The sequence below is a fragment of the Leishmania infantum genome, chromosome 6, assembly GCF_000002875.2.
Source record: "Leishmania infantum JPCM5 genome chromosome 6".
NCBI classification, from domain to species: domain Eukaryota; phylum Euglenozoa; class Kinetoplastea; order Trypanosomatida; family Trypanosomatidae; genus Leishmania; species Leishmania infantum.
This window is the reverse complement of record NC_009277.2, coordinates 188,243-204,311: the sequence shown is the minus strand read 5'-3', so window position 1 is coordinate 204,311 and position 16,069 is coordinate 188,243. Positions and strand designations below refer to the sequence as shown.

General features: G+C 61.7%; 6 protein-coding genes across 6 annotated transcripts; all 6 read right to left on the bottom strand.

Annotated features, from left to right (window-relative positions):
• Nucleotides 1–147: 147 nt before the first annotated feature.
• Nucleotides 148–585, bottom strand: LINJ_06_0600 (putative 60S ribosomal protein L23a; the record flags this gene model as incomplete). The annotated part of the gene is made up of 1 exon (XM_003392172.1): nucleotides 148–585. The coding sequence occupies one exon, from the start codon at nucleotides 583–585 to the stop codon at nucleotides 148–150; it is 438 nt and encodes a 145-aa protein (XP_003392220.1).
• Nucleotides 586–1,042: 457 nt separating this feature from the next.
• LINJ_06_0590 (putative 60S ribosomal protein L23a) lies at nucleotides 1,043–1,480 on the bottom strand (the record flags this gene model as incomplete). Its single annotated transcript, XM_001463103.1, has 1 exon — nucleotides 1,043–1,480. One exon carries the CDS (start codon nucleotides 1,478–1,480, stop codon nucleotides 1,043–1,045), a length of 438 nt encoding a protein of 145 aa, XP_001463140.1.
• A 1,364-nt stretch (nucleotides 1,481–2,844) lies between these two features.
• On the bottom strand, nucleotides 2,845–3,651 carry DUT (dUTP diphosphatase; the record flags this gene model as incomplete). Its single annotated transcript, XM_001463102.1, has 1 exon — nucleotides 2,845–3,651. The coding sequence occupies one exon, from the start codon at nucleotides 3,649–3,651 to the stop codon at nucleotides 2,845–2,847; it is 807 nt and encodes a 268-aa protein (XP_001463139.1).
• Nucleotides 3,652–4,586: 935 nt separating this feature from the next.
• LINJ_06_0570 (conserved hypothetical protein) lies at nucleotides 4,587–9,833 on the bottom strand (the record flags this gene model as incomplete). The annotated part of the gene is made up of 1 exon (XM_001463101.2): nucleotides 4,587–9,833. The coding sequence occupies one exon, from the start codon at nucleotides 9,831–9,833 to the stop codon at nucleotides 4,587–4,589; it is 5,247 nt and encodes a 1,748-aa protein (XP_001463138.2).
• An 879-nt stretch (nucleotides 9,834–10,712) lies between these two features.
• Nucleotides 10,713–13,643, bottom strand: LINJ_06_0560 (conserved hypothetical protein; the record flags this gene model as incomplete). Its single annotated transcript, XM_003392171.1, has 1 exon — nucleotides 10,713–13,643. One exon carries the CDS (start codon nucleotides 13,641–13,643, stop codon nucleotides 10,713–10,715), a length of 2,931 nt encoding a protein of 976 aa, XP_003392219.1.
• A 1,101-nt stretch (nucleotides 13,644–14,744) lies between these two features.
• Nucleotides 14,745–15,626, bottom strand: LINJ_06_0550 (conserved hypothetical protein; the record flags this gene model as incomplete). The annotated part of the gene is made up of 1 exon (XM_001463099.1): nucleotides 14,745–15,626. The coding sequence occupies one exon, from the start codon at nucleotides 15,624–15,626 to the stop codon at nucleotides 14,745–14,747; it is 882 nt and encodes a 293-aa protein (XP_001463136.1).
• Nucleotides 15,627–16,069: the final 443 nt, after the last annotated feature.

Sequence of the window (16,069 nt, the reverse complement as noted above, 5' to 3'; positions counted from 1 at the left end):
GAGAAAATGAAAAAGAGGGCCACGGCGCATCCAGAGCTTCTCGCAGCAAAGTAAGTGGTGAGTCCGAGGCAAGGCGCAGAGAGAGAGGGAGAGATACCTCAAGTCATCTCAAAACTTTGTCCATGGAAGAAGTGTCAGCTAACATGCTTAGACGAGACCGATCTTGTTGGCGGTGTCCAGAGCATCGTGGGCCGCAGACAGGCGGATGTACGCCTTCTTCAGACCATCCGGGCGGATCAGGGTGTTGACCTTCACGGCCTTGACCTGGTACAGCTTGCGCATCGCCTTCTTGATCTCAGTCTTGTTGGCGCGGGAATCAACGATGAAGGTCAGGGTGTTGTTCTCCTCAATCTTCTTCATCGCCTTGTCTGTCGTCAGCGGGTAGCGGATCACACTGAAGGCCGCAATATCCTTCGACTCCACGGTCACGCGGTTGCTCGGCTTTGCCATTGCCGGCTTGCGGTAGGTGTGAGGGCGGCGAAACTGGGGGCGGGTGTACGACTTGCGTTTCGTCACCTTGACGACCTTGGTCGCCTTCGCATCCTTCGGCGCGGCCTTCTTGGCGGTCTTCTGAGCAAGAGGCATGATCCGTTGCGAATGAAGCCCTAAAGCTGTTCAGATGTTATTCCACAGAGACGCGAAAGAAAAGTTGTCGCAAGTTGAGACGCACACAAGGCGCATGGACACACAGAAAACAACAAGGAAGAGGGAGAGATGAAAGTGGAGGCGAGTAGCTGCAGAAAATCGGACATGTCGACGCATTTGAAGGAGCAGCAGCGCAGGAGTAGTAAAGCAGCACCGCAGCGTGCTTTTTGCGATACATCCTCAGAGCGAATCAAAAACTCGGAGATGCAGAAACCAGCGCACCCTTGACGCTCACACAGATACCGCAGCTGATCGCTTCAGTGTACCGTAGCGCTAACAGCCCATTACACCACCCTAAGAGCTTTGCCGGCCTCTGGTGAACCAAAGATACCGTTGCACTTCGTTTTTGCTGATGAAAATGAAATTATCTCAAGTAATCGCATCATCCAAATTCTGCTTAGACGAGACCGATCTTGTTGGCGGTGTCCAGAGCATCGTGGGCCGCAGACAGGCGGATGTACGCCTTCTTCAGACCATCCGGGCGGATCAGGGTGTTGACCTTCACGGCCTTGACCTGGTACAGCTTGCGCATCGCCTTCTTGATCTCAGTCTTGTTGGCGCGGGAATCAACGATGAAGGTCAGGGTGTTGTTCTCCTCAATCTTCTTCATCGCCTTGTCTGTCGTCAGCGGGTAGCGGATCACACTGAAGGCCGCAATATCCTTCGACTCCACGGTCACGCGGTTGCTCGGCTTTGCCATTGCCGGCTTGCGGTAGGTGTGAGGGCGGCGAAACTGGGGGCGGGTGTACGACTTGCGTTTCGTCACCTTGACGACCTTGGTCGCCTTCGCATCCTTCGGCGCGGCCTTCTTGGCGGTCTTCTGAGCAGGAGGCATGATGAAAATGAATGTTTGCTGTGAAATGAGCACGCGAAATTGGATTCAGCGAGAAGCCGTTTTTGAAATGATGTGAGACGCCAAAGCGAAAAAGGTGTTGAGGGAAAAGAGAGAGGGCAGGAGAAAAGGAAAGTGGGGCCCAGATACAGACAATAGCATACAGGCAAGTGCAGTACACTCATGCGTGGCACAGGCATTGTTTTTCGTATTGGACCGTTGATGCGAAAACGCTAGTGAGAGACTCAGCAAATCGAAGGGCTTCGACTTTCCTTCAAGTGCCTCCTTCTTGTTTGCATAACCGACAACATATCGGGGCCCACGTCGCAAGCAAAACCAGGCGACCTTATTGATGCATTCTTTTCTGCTATGAGGGGCCCAAGCAGACTCTCGAACAAAAGGGGGAGAGCAGACTCAGCATATTCGTCTAAGCAAACTGATTGCTTTTTGGTCGAACGCAGATGTTGTTTGAAGCATCACCCACACTCTGTGAGTTTGCCGAGCACGGAGAGCTAACAAGCCTTCAAGGTATTCCCACTGAATCTGCTCCTGTGAGGAAAAAACTGAGAATCAATCCAGCTGCAAGGTATTTCTGTTAGATATCCAGTTAGCTCGCAACGGGCTGCTGAGTTTGAAACACCCGGTGTGAGGTCTGAGCTGCAATCGGCTGGTGCACAGGTATTGGGCGAGAAATAGCGTAGTTAAAAGAGGGAAAAACATCCGGTTGGGTTTGCCCTCACGATGTTGTGACCGCAGACAGGGAGATCACGCCGTTGAGGCAGAATCCCCCAAACCCAATCACACGTTTTGAAAACACCCTTCCAGCGTGCCAAGCATGCGGGTGAAGATTGTGCGAAAAAAAAAACGAAAAAATCAGATCTCTCCTTTTCACAGTGTTGAGTTTCATGGTTTTTTTTTCTGTTGTTGTTGCGAAGGGCACGGCCGTTCGACTACCTCGCTCATTTTTCTTTTCGCTTCCCTCCTTCTTTTATAAAATTCTATGTCTTTATATATGTACATATATATATATATATATATACATATATAGCAAAGAAAATGGGCATGGATGAGTGAAACAGAGACGAAAAGCGGTAAGCATCTTCACTCCATATCGATGAGATCCTCTGACCCTCTCAGGAGAAAGATCCTCGATGATGGTCATGCTCATGGCGAAAACAAGACATCGAAGAGACGAAAAAAGAGAGGAGAAAAAAGAAGCCCTTACCTCCTCGATGAGCTCCCCCCCTAAAGGCACAAAAGGAATGTCGGTAGAAAACGCATGTCTACAAATTGACTGTCTGAAGCTTGGTAGTCAAACAGAAAAAAAAGTCGATCCTTTCACATGAGAGGATTTGGGAAAAATAGTTTTATGCCTTGATTGCCAGCCGATTTTCCTTCGCGAGGGCAAACCAGCGCTCCGCATCCTTTCGGTCAGACTCCTTAACCTGAAAAGCCTCGTAAACGTTAGCCATGATGCTGTTCCACGCCTGGACATACTTGTCGGCGTCGAGAACTTCCTCGAGGGAGACGTCTTTGATGCAGCCGTGCAGAAGTGCATTGTCCTCAACACCATTGTTCACCTTCACGTAAGAGCCGTCTTTGTAGCCACTCAGCTGGCGAATGCAGTTCAGAGTGTGTTTTGCAATATAGTACGCCACCAAGTTGAACCCCAGGTCCTCAGCGGCGTATATGATGCTCTCTATGATGACATCGAAGCGATAGGCGTTTGCGAGCTGAATGACGTTACGAAAGCTCGCAATGGCGTTCTGCGTATCAGTGAGGGGAAAGAACACAAAGCCGTACGGGTCGCTCGTGCACTCCTTCGCCGGCAGAAAAGTTGTCATGACCTCCTTCAGAGGCTTGAGAAAAGCGGCGGGAATCTCATCGTCCGGGGTAGAGCGCATTTGCATAGCACCGGAAAGGGAGAAGTGAAAGATGTCGACCAGTTCAATCCTAACGTTGGCCAAATCAGGCGTAGCGTTGACGTTCTTCCACCACTTCCACGGATAGGAGTCCAGCAGCTCCGTGGACTCCATCGTGATGGCTAGAGCCCAATTGTCCAGCGAGCGAGCAGCTCGCCAGGAAGGGTCGATCATCGCGTTCAGGCCATCCTGCAGCTCTGCCAAAGAGTGCAGAATCGCACCTGGAATATTGGCGCTGCGAGCGCGCTTCATCATCTTTCGCCCTTTTTGAGTGCAGTAGTTTGATGCTTCTATTGTGAGAGAGCAAGTAGGAGATCTGAACTTTAAGGGTGGCCCGAGAAGAAGGAACAGGGGTTAAAAGGAACCAGTAAGCAGCTTGTGGAGCGAGAGGGAGTGCATGCTACCAGCAAGAGAACAAAGAAAATGCATCAAACAGCGGAGCACATACTCAACAGTCGGGAGTGGCCACGGTTAGATCGAGAAGAAATAAACATTAGGTGATGTCTGTCGCTTCGGCAACACGCACCTGGCAAACTTCTTCGTATTCCTTTTTGTTTGAAGCCGCCACAAAAACAAAACTACCAACACAACGGCGAGGCACCTCGACGGCGCGATCTGCGGCATCGCTGTGTTTGCCGCCTGGCGCTGCCGCCGTCGTTTCGGCGGCGCGGCGCTCTCCTCCTCGCCCCGCTGAGAGGGGGGGGGGGCCTCCCAGGCGGGCCGAGAGGGGCGGCGGCGGCCGCGCGGCGCGGGCCCCTACGCCCGCCCCAAAAACCCCGCGGCCACGCCCTGGCGGAACCCCGGAGGCGCGGCGCCCGAGCCCCCAGGGAAATGGGGAAACGCCGAGCAAGAGGCCGGCCCGCCCGCGGCGCTGGGGCGGGAGACGAGAAAGCGAGGGGAAAGCGGGGAGAGTGAAGAAACCGGGCGACAACGCAGACCGCGCACACCGCCCAACGCCCCCTCCGCGATGCCGGGGCGCGGCGCGGAGGCAACACGGGCGGCGGCGCACCCGACTGGCCCTTTGCGCGGCCAAGACTGGCGGGCGCCCATCTCCGGGGTGCACTCGGCGAAAGTGGGGCGAAGACAAAGAAAAGGCTTTGACACAAAGACTCACGCAAGCAAGCTGCTGCCATTATGGGGTGCACAGCCACACAAACTACAGCAGCGCATCGACTGCCGCTGTGCGGCTAAGAAAGCGGCACTGTGTACACGGCAATCAAGTCTCGCAAGTTCTGCAAGGTCACCTTCTGCGACGACGGCGACATCCTGTTCGCTGAACCGGCGCCTGCGGTGGAGCGGGTCGCCGTCGATGAAGTGGCTTCATCCTCGCTCTCCCCCTCGTCGCCCACGCCGAGCGATGTGCCGACAAAGTCAAGTAGGTTGATCTCCGCCATGGCTCGCTCGACGCGGGTGCGCATGACATCCGACGTGATGGCGCGAGCGGCGCGACTTTCGCCCAGCTGCTCCTCGAAAAAGTGTCGAAGCACCCGCAACGGGCCATCTGGAATGTAGGAAGCGCATGAGCCGAAGAGCTCGCGCTTTGCCAGCATCGCGTTGGTGGGCGTTGCCGGCGAGGCGACCGATGCACCTGTCACCGCCGCCGGCGCTGTGGTACCTCTGCCGGCCGCCTTAGCCCTCCATGACGCCGCACCACCGCCAGTTGCAGAGTGAGCAGCGCACGCAGCACCAGCACCCGCGCCTTCGTCGCCTCCCGATGACATGTGGATGGTGCCCTCTGTGGCAAACAGCACATCCACGGCAGTGAGGTTGGCCGGTATAGTGGCGAGCGCGGCAGACGCCATCGCTGCAGCAACGGAATCCGCGTTCGTCGAAGGGTTGAGCACCCCACCGCACGTCATCCACTCCAGCACCGCCAGCGAGGGAAGACCGTCCACCACATACGAACTCACCGGCGCCTCCTCCTTGGCCGGAGACGAGCCGGCCGCGGCTGCGCGCGCTCGCGGTGTGCGACCGCCAGTAAACAGCGGCGCCCACAGGTAAGCGAAGAGCGAGAAGAAGAAGAGCTGCTGCCGCAGCACCGCCTCGTCGCTGCGCCACTGCGCCATGGGGCAGCCGTACACCGCCGACCACGTGTCAGCACGGCAAAGACCGTCGCGCAGCACCCGCATCACTAAAAACTGCAACAGTGCCACAGCTGTCACGTAGTTGCCACCGCCGGCGCACCACCCGGCAAGTACAGTGTCCTCCTGCGGCGTGATGCAGCCTTTCAAAGGGAAGGGCAGCCCAGCATTCAGAAAGGACGTCATGCCGCCCTGCACCTCTGCTGCGCGCTGGTTCATCACGTAACTCGGCGTGATAAGGCGCTCCTGGAAGAAGGTGAGCAGGTGCAGCGAGACCTGCACGCACCAGTGAAACAGAAATACCTCGTCGCCGCGGTGCTCGCGCATCTCGCCGATCGGGAACTCGGGGTAGCTGCTCAGCCGACTGCGAATCGCCCACACACCGTTCAGCCCGGCGCTCGCGCTCCCGTTGGACGACGCATTGGCCGAGTCGACAACGTAGCGGTGCACCATGTAGCCGGCGGGGGTAGAGTACTTGCGATTAAGAAACGCCATGATGAGCTTCAGCACCCGCTCCTCCCGGACGCCGGTGTCAGCGAAGAACGGGGCAGTGATGGTTTCCCTCTTGTCAGCTGTCGCTGCGGACAGCGACGTGGCTGAAGAAGGCGACGTGATGGGAATAGAGAGCAGCACCGAGGCCGCGTCTGCGCCGGCCTTGCTCGCCTTCTTTGCCGCAGCGGCCGCTGTCGCCCCGGCTGCCGTTGCGGCGGCGGCGGCAACTGCAGAAAACGAGACGCTGCTCTTCGACCACAGCGTCGGCGGCCGGCCATCGACGCGGTCTGGCGGCTGCGAGCCAAACAGGATGCTTTGCTGCGGTGAAAAGAGCGGTGTAGGAACCGACGAGCCCCGCCCGGACGCCGTGGATGGCGCCGAAGCCTTTACCGACGTCGTCGGCGGGGCGAGCACGGTATTGGCGCGAGTCACATCGGCGTTGAGCAGCAGCGCCGCACACATCCACCCCTGCACAAGTCGCGGCATCTCCCACTGCACACGCTCCAAGTGCTGCGTGCGGAAGCCGAACTGCGCGTCGGCCAGCATATGCGCCATCGCCCCGCCTCTGGTGAAGAACGACACCCACGCACCGAGGCCGAGTACGTCTGAGAGCAGGCACAGCGTGCTATCCAGCACCCACGCCGGTGACGAGGCAGGGTCGGAGAAGAACGGCGCGTCGGGCACGGCTGACTTCGCGGCCGCCGATGGAAAGGCACGGCGGTGGTTCGTCAGGAACGCCTCCGACGACAGGAACCGCACGAGCGCCTTACGTTGGCGCAGAAGTACCGCCATCATGTGCGAGAGCAAGTTGCAGAGCACGACATCGATCGACTCCGTCACTACCGCGCTCGTGAGCAGGTACGCTACGCACTCTGCCTGCTGCACCCGCATCGCCATAGCTGCGGCCGAGTTGGTGCTCTCCTGCTCCTGCGCCGCCGCAGATGCCATGACCTCCGCGGGCAGCTGGTCCGTCCCCGTCAGCGCGGCCACGTAGCCACACAAGGACTGCAGCAGGCGCACGTGCGTGCTGGAGCAGCCGTTTGCGTAGCGCAGGAACCGGAAGCGCTCCGACGACAGCGGCGGCGGCGGTGCCGTGGAGAACAGAGGGGTGGTGAGGGAGGCGGCGGGTGGCGCCGCAGAGGTCGCGCCAGCCTTGCTGAGCAGCGCCGTCGCGCCACAGCCACCACCCGTGCGATAGGCGGCTGCACCGCCAGTCGCGCCGGAGGCGGACCCGCAGCTCCGTGTCGCCGGCCCGGGCCTCGACGGCGACGATGTGCCCTGCGCTGCGCTGCCAGCTGAGGTCACGTTCTTGAACAAAGAGGACGAGGCAGGCGCCAGCAGCAACTGGACCAGCAGCGAATGGCCAGAGAGCGGGAGGGACCGAATCAGCTGCACCAGCCCTTGGCAATGCACCCGCACCTTTCGAGCGACGTCATCGCAGCGGGAGGGCTGATAGGGAGGCGTGTAGAGTCGGGAGACTGATTGCACTGGCATCGGCGACAGCGGCGGCGTTGCTGTCGCCGCCTTCACGTCTGCGGTCGTGGTAGCAGCAGTCGTCGCGGCCGTCGCGGTGGCCGCCGTGTTCGCCGCGTGCGTCTCGTAGAAGGCAAGGCTGCCCATGATCAGCTGCTCCATCATCGCCCGCCCGCCGTGCTCCACCCGCTCCCCGGTCAGCCGCGTGAAGTCGTCCTCGAGGATGACCAGGCTCGGCGTCAGCTGCCGCATGATGAGGGTGTCGCAGCCGGCGAATCCGTCGCTGCTGAGCGTCTGCATCACGCGGGAAGTTTGCGCCATCATCTGCGCCGCCTGACGGATGCGAGTCGGGTCGCCGCCGTCCGTGCCGCTGCCGAAGCTCAGCAGGTGCGTCGCCAGCACGTCGCACGCAAAGCGCTCCACGTTGCGGCGCACCCACAACAGCACAGCCGAGTTCGGCGGGATCCACGATCCGGGCGAAGCGGCCGTCGCCCCCCTCGGCGGCGCAGGCTTCTGCGTTGTGACAGCACCAGCAGCATCACTGGCGGTGGCGCGGCTGGCTCCAGCGGCAGGTCGCCTTCCGTCCGTTTTGCCCGCCGCAGCCGCTCCGGCCGTGCCGGCGCCACCGTCCTCCATGAAAGGCCGCGCCGCTGCAAGGGCAAGGCCGAGGGTGCGCTGCCGCCGCACCGTCGCCCGTGTCGCTCGCACAAGAAAGTCAACGGCGATGAGGCTGGCGTACTGTGGGTCCACGCGCGACTGCAATCTCTGCACCTCGCTATGCAGCCACGATGTATGCATCGTCAGGTACACGGCAGCCGCGCTGCGGGAGCGGCCGAAGCGGAGGAGCAGCTGAATCAGCGGCACGTGCAGGCTCTCAACGTACATGGGCGTGATTGGAATCTTGACAACGTTCGTGATAACGCTGCTGACGAGGGCCGCCTCGAGGTCCAGCAGGAACGGCACGCACCCCTTCGCCTTCGCCTCGTCGGCAAGGCGGTACAGCAGCTCCGCGGCGTCGACATGACGCCGCTCCGTAAGGAGCTGGTTCACCTCCTCGCGCAGGATGTCCACGAAGGCGGTGGTGTCGGCGGCTTCCTTTTCTGACCTGGCAGCGGTGGTGGTGTGCCCCGTCGATGCGCGGGACTTAGCCCTCAGCCCAGACCCACCTCGCAGCTGTCGCCCGGGAGCTGTGAGTCTGCTCTCCGCCGCCTCGCGGTCACCGGCACTGCCCCTAGCGGCGAGGCCGGTCCCCATACCGATTGTGTATCTCCACTGTCGCACCGAAGAGACGTTCAGCCCGCGCGTCGTCGGCCGCGAGGCGCCTGCATTTGTGGTCACGGCATCCGCGCCACCGTCGGCCGCCGCTCCCTCCTCGTCCGCCACGCCGCTGCGATGCACCGTCGAGGCCCACGTTGTGGTGCGGCTGGACCTGGCGGCGGCCGACGGGCCGGTATTGGCGGTGCCTCCGGTGCCCCAGCCGAAGCCGGCATCATCGTCATTCAGCCACGCCATATCGCTGCTGCCGCCCGAGGCGTAGCGCTGCGTGATGCGGCGAGATACGAGACTCGGTCGTGCGAACCGTCGCGGATCGCCATCGCTAGGGGTTCCGCCGAGCGCTGCGCTGAACACGCTGCCACTTCCGGCACTGCAACCACGCACGTCGGCGGTGGCGGAGCCAGGCAGCTTGTCTGCCGAAGACATCGACCCACCAGCCACGAAGTTCGAAGAGTACTTGCTGATACTGGAGATTGCGGCCTTTGTGCCCTGCACGTTGGCCTTGAGGGCTTCAACGAGGTCACTGGCACGGTCGACGTCGCGGAACAGAAGCAGGAAGCTCTTCGCGTGGGAAAAGACGGAGGTGTGCAGCCGATGCGTGGCAATCGTGTGGTCTTCCGTCAGGTCGTGGTCCAGCTTGAGGAAGTTCGCTCTGCTCTCGCCGATAAGGTTTGCGAGCAAGTCATCCTTGTCGAAAGCGTAGGCAGAGGCTTGCTGCTGCTGCTGCTGCTGCTGCTGCTGCTGCGACTGCCACTGAGCTGTGGCGGCGACCGCGTTTGGCGCGTACCGCTCCCGGATGAGCGCTTCGCGCTGCGACAGTATCTGATCCGCGCGGCTCTTCACTTGTCGTTGTTGCTTCATACGCTCGGAGAGTCGCTGCGCCTCGTCGCGGCTCGCGACGACCGAGGTACGGTGACCAACAGCTCCAGATGCCGCTGCGCCAGCGCCCATCATCACACCTGGGGCAGAGCTGGGTGGTGGCGGAATAGAGCGGCCGCTGTCAGCGGCCGAGCCGGTGCACCTCTCCTGGGCATCGTTGCCATCGGCCCCACTGCGCTGATGACGCCGCAGCCGGCGCGCATTGCGCACCTGGCGGCGACGGCCAGTCTCCATTGCCAGCAGCCCCCTTCGTTAACGCTGCCGTGTGTGACGGGGTCTCCCACGCAGACGTCTATGCTTCAGAGGACCGTCCTCGTCGTATGGACGAGCAGGGCTGGAGAGCAAAAGGAAAAGGCGGGAGAGGCTGAGAGGCGCACGACTGGGCGTGCCTACGTCTTGCTAGTGTAGGCGACTAGGCCGGTAGTGGGCCACCTTACCAGGGTGTTGCACACACACACAGTGTGTGAGTGTGTTGTAGAGGGGCGGCGGGAAACGTACGGAGTGTTAAGTGGATGTGGCGGCGGTGGTGGTGCGCGTCTATCGCAGGGTACACAGATGCCCTCTGTCCTACTGCGGTGCATCGCAGGCAGTGAGGGGCGTGGATGATGGGTTTCAAAAGCCGCGGAGAGATTGCAATACGACGGAAGGGAAGAGGAAGGGAGTGCAGACAGAAGTCGAAAGTCTTGCAGGAAGCCATCATATGCCCACCCCGACACAGGGGAGGGGGCGTTGTGCGGTGGAAGGAGAGGCACACACACACACACACGCATACACATACGTATATATAGGTGAATCACTAAGGACGGCATGAGCCGGTATCGGCGCCATCGTGATGGCGGGAGGCACGGGGAGCTTCATCCTGTTCGCCTGGTGTCTATGGAGAAGGAGGGAGAGCGTAGCGATACGGCGGCTACAGGCACACGTATTCAAAGCAGTGGATGGCGCACGCGCACAGAGCGACTGTGGGAACGAGCGAGCAAGCTCCTCGGAGAGGCGGAGACCACGTGCATGCATGCAGATGCACCCACACCCGCAACGGCATACCCATTCGTGCACGTCCTCGTCGCATCGGCTGGTGGCAACTCTGCACGTGGCACGCATCGACGGGCATGGTCATGCGTCGTCCGCATTACTACTCGAGCTGTTGTCGCTGGATGGCAAGGACAACGACCTCCACGGCGGTGCTTCGGCGGCTCCGGCAAGTGGCACCGGCGCGTCCTCGTACCGCTCCAGGTGCGGCTCCACCTCGTCATTGCGGAAGCAGATGATGCAGTGCAAGTTGCCCTGCCCCTTCTTCGACTTGGCTGGCGACCGCGCCGGTTGCGAAGAGTGGGGAGACTCCGCTGCCTTGCCCGCACGCGCACACGCATTGCCAAGCTGCGTCGGCTTTTGCCTCGGTGAGGACGACGCTGGTGGAGGTGAGGGTTCGGGCACTGAGTCGATGGCTTCGGTGAACGAAGCCATGGCGTTGTCCGCAAGAGGAGCTCCGGGCGCGTCGCTGAGCAACAGTGATGCCGACCGAGCGGCGGGAGACGCACCAGCACTCTCCTCACAGTTTATGCCACACTCCGCAGCCGCCAGCTCTTCCTCCACCACTACCTGCGGCTGCAGCTCTGTCTTGACGGACAAACTGCCGGCTGTGTCCCCCGACGGCTCAGCGAAGTCAGGCCTGAGAACGGCTCTGGTTGACACCCCTGGGGCCGGAGAAGAGTGCGACAGCGGCTGCTGCAAAGGTGACGGCGACGCCGCCGACGGCAGTGATGGTGTGGCGGCGGCGGCAGAGGGCATCATCTCGACCGTATCGCTGCTTGTGCTGCGCGCTGCATTGTCAAGGACGTCGGCGTCGACATCGTTGTCGTTGATGTCGTGCGGCACAGTAGCGGCGCTGCCCGGAGGGGCGTTCGTCGATGCAGCTAGGATGCTCACAGCGGCGCTGTATACCCCGCTCGGGCTCCTGTTCTGCCGCCCTTGGCCCTCCGGCTCCGGCTGCGGTGGCTGCGGCTCCTCCACCTCCTTCTTCTCTTCCGTTGCCACCGCCGCCGCGGTGGTAGCGGCGGTGGTCGCATGCGGGGCAGCGGCGCCAGCACCTTCGCTCACCCCCTCCTTGTACGACTTCTTCTTGGGCTCGCGCCGCTGCACGCCCTGCTCAGGATGGCGAATGTTGAAGAAGAAGGGTGACTTGCACTCGATATCCTTCACAATCTGCGACCACTTGCGCGCGTACATCGCCTCGTGCCGACCGCGGCTGACCTCCCCAATGAAGATAGTCGTGTCACAGTTCGACTCGGGCACGTCCGGCTTGAGGAAGTCCGTCTGCGCAAGCGGAATGTCCTGGTAACCGATTGGCACCATGTAGTGGTTGTAGCAGTGGTATATGAGGGCGCAGTGCGGGTCGCGCAGCGCAGCCTTCACGGCTGCCAGCGCCTCGGTGTTGTTGGCGTAGAGGTGCGCTGTATTGCCACTACCGTGGGCCTTGTATAGAATATACGCACGCCCGCGCACGCCGAAGTGCCGGTTCAGCGCGTGGAACCAGCGGATCAGCGTGGCGTTGCCGGTGAACGGCCCCCACGCAATGTCGCCGAAGGGCGGCTCAAAGCCGAGGATCGACATGAGCTCCTCCTGCGAGTGCGGTGCGCGGTTGGCCCCGACGGCGCTCTCGCCCAGCCAGCTGTAAAGGTAGTTGTACACGGACGCCAGCGAGGCTATGCCGCAGCCGCGTGGGTACTGCTTGCTTACACACAGTAAGCGTGGAAGGCGCAGTACTAGCCGCGCCTCGAGGTCGGCCCGCGTCGTTGGCAGGTTCGTTGGAATGAGCGCCTCGCGGTCTATGGCCAGGGTTTCGAGGTGGACCACCTGCAGCGGCGAAGACGGCGATGCGGCTGACGTGCCGACGCCAAGCGTGACAACAGTGTTTCCCTCGCTGTCCGCGCCGAGGCCGTCACCGGCTGCCAGCGCGGTCATGGTGGCAGTCGGTGCACCTGAGCCGATGGTCTGACTGCGCAGTCGCAACTGCTTGATTGTTTCCCTCTCCTTCTTTGTCATCTTGCGCGTCGGGATCGGCTTACTGGGTGCGAAGTTGATAACCCAGGCCTGCGAGTCGGCCACCGCCGCAGCAGCCGTTGGTATTCCGCGCGGGCTGGATGCGGTGCCGTCCACCTGCTGATCATGATCCTGCTGCTGCTGGCTGTCACTTCCATCGGCTGCTGCTGCCGTGGCGAGCCTCGTCTCCGCGGAAGAGATCCTCGATTCCAGTGGTCCGGCGTCGTCTTCCGGAGCAGCAGCACTGTGTGCGTTGATTGCCGTCGTCGTCGCATACGCGTAAGGCGGTGCGCGCACATAAACCTCATTCACCGCCGACGCCGCCGGCATATTCGGCACAAACGCCGTGGAGTTCCGCGGCGTCGTTGCGACCCCGTGTGTCGTTGCGCTCAGCTGCGGCGATGCCGGCTGGTCAGAAGGAGCTTGCAGAAACTCCGGAGCCCTGACCTGCACCTCGCACAGGCCATGTCCGAAGTCATCGCTCGCTTCGCCAGCGATTGCCTGCTGCCCTTCCTGCGCTGGGGTCGACGCATCCACTGCCTGCTCCACAGGGAGTACGGCAACAGTGGTATCAGGTGCGCCATCGGCCTCACTTGTCTCCACTTCGCTAGCGGCGGCAGCATCGTGGGCGTCTGCACACAGAGGATCCATCGCTACTTCTGCCGCTGTTGCAGTGGACTGCATACCTCGACGGATGGGGAGGGGGGGGGCGGGCGCTGCACGAGACCAGCGGCGCCCGAAGCACCGCGTGTAGAGTGTCTGTCGGTGTCGTTTATTTGCTGCTGGGGAGTGCGCCCACGAGGTGTTGCAAGTGGAGGGGGGAGGGTGAAGTGAGGAGGAGAGCATACAACGACGGCGGCGGCGTGGTTTGAAAGGGAGAGGGAGGCATGCGTGCTCTAAGAAGAGGCGGCAGCCTCCCGCTCGGGAGCACCTCCTTCTCTTCCCTCGCAGGCGGTGCGGCGTTGCGCCGGTGCCACGGTTGGCGCTACACACCATAGCATGCATGTGGAGACGCGAAGCGTGTCACGTGGAGAGCAGACAGCCTGCTCGTGTGGCAGAGGGGTGAAGAGCGTGCGTGTCGTTGAAGAAGAGGACTGCAGCCGCAGGGCGGAGGTGGTGGAGGATAGAGAGAGGAAGATACACGCGAGTGAAGGATCACCGCACGTGATGCAAGCTTTTTTTTTGCGTGACTTGCATGCCTAAATCACCACACACCACCACAGACCCCTGCCACAGGTGCCCCATCCGCCTGGTGCCAAGCAGCCCTGGGCGCACGCGCGCACGGCAGCAATGCGCCGACCCAGTCGTCTCAGCACCGCCTCTGCCTCGAGCCCAGCCCACATGCCCGCTGAGCAGGTCGCCTCACAGCCGCTCCCCCATTGTGCCGGTCGCCACCCCTGGTGCATCCCCCTCGGCGTGGCGCTCAGGCTGCCCCCCACCAGTGGTCAGTGTGAGGGCCGTGCGGGGTGCGTTCGAGCCACGCTGGCACTTCGCCCATCACATAGACGGTGTGCAGGCGTGTGCACGGTCGCAGGTCGCCCCGACGCAACGCCATCCAGGCCCTCACCGCCGACATCAGCAGCGATGCATCGCGCGGACCTCCGCCTACGTCACAGACACCTGACCCTGTCACACACCAGAGGCGAGTTCGGCATTCGGCAGGCATAGGAGGGGAGGGGAGGGGGGCTGCTTTGGCTTCTCCCCAGGCAGAGAGAGTGGGGTTGTACTGGAGCCTGAGACGACACGCACTGAGAGGCATGTGTGCGTGTGCACGTGTGTCGAGCAGGCGAGAAAGCGCAGCCTGCAGCCCCCACGTCAGCTGCACACGCACATGAGAGCAACGAGAGACATGTGAAATAGTAATGGTGGCAGACACACAGACACTCAGGCACCGATGCCGATGGGTGTCCTCCTCCTCCACCCTCATCAGCGGCATCAACACATCCGCGAAGCGCCTCCCTGGCCGTGACACTCTCTCACACACACAGACCTTACAGAGAAGACCTCCTTAAGAGGAGAGCAGCCATCAGCAGCCGCCCTCCATTTTGGCTGTACGCGCAGCGCTTGTGGTCGCTAGCGATCTCACCCTTCGCATGCAAGCAATACCTACTCGAATGGGCAACTAGTGCCCCTCACCCTCGACGGTCGCTCCGCCGCGATGGCGGCCATGTGTGCCGCGTAGTCCTCCGGTGCCATCGTCGCCCACCAATACGCCTTGTGGATAGACTGCCGGAGGAGCGCATACTGGTGATCGCAGAAGTACAGCGTGCGCAGCTTCCACACGTCGGGGGTCCAAATCAGCACGATGCTGCCGCAGCAGAGCCACGGCACCCACCAGCGCTGCATCAGCGGCACCCAGCTCGGATGCTGCCGGCGGAAGAGCCACGTGTTCACCTTCGGCACAGGTACAGCCTTCGACCCAGATGCGCACCTCGCACCGCCAGTAAGCTGCGACAGCTGCGCCGGGTCTATCGCTGATGTCCGCTCCACCTTGAAGCCACGTGGCGTTTGCGACGCCTGCCGGTGCAGGTAGGCGCCGCCTGACTGAAGTGCAGCGGCGGCCTCCTCGGGGGAGAGGCGCAGCCCGTGCCCTTCCGAAGAGTTCGCGTTGCCGTCCACCACAGCAGCAGCCTCTGTGCTCTTGTGGGTCTCCCCTGCTGCTGCCACGGCAGCAGCAGTCGACTCGGCCTCCAGTGCGCGCTTAGCGTGGCGACCAAAGAAGGGCACAGCGCTCCGCCAACGCACCGCGTACGACTCGATGGCCTTCGCGTTGGCAATGTCGTAGGCGAGGATCTCCTGCTGAATGTCGCTGACGAAGGCCTCAGCGGCCTGCAGGTCCGCCGCCTCAGGGCTGTTCGGCGAGAGCCCCTCTTTCGGAATACCCAAGATCAAGTTGCGGGTGAGGGTGTCGGCCTGCTGCGCCACAGTGCCCGTGGTGGCCGAGCTCACGTTCGGCGCCGACCCAGACGAGAACGCGTGACTGCTCATCGCTCCTGTGCCAGCGCAGATGATTGCGTAGAGAGGAGGAAGGGACGAGAAGTAGGAGTGAGAGCTCGCGAAGAAGGTCGGTGGTTTACTGGAGGAGTGCCCTCGCACCCAGACGCACAGCGACAGTGCCGTGGCAGAGACGAGGCAGATATGGGGCGGGCAGACGATGCCGTCCGGCGGTCGTTGACGTCCGCGCTGCAGAATGGTGGCAGAGAAGAGGGAAGGAAAGAAACGAAAGCGGTGTTCGCTGGGAAGGCGAGGCGGGGCTGTGGTTCCTATTCCTGGCCGCAGCTGATGCGTGCGTAATGCGTATATACCCCGTGCTGACGCGAGCACTTGCTTCCCCATGCCAGCGTGAGAAGGGGGAGATGGAAAAGGGCGACGGAGAAGTGGTGTCAGTGCCTCCGAAGAAGGGGGCGGGCATGCATATGCGTGCACGTGAT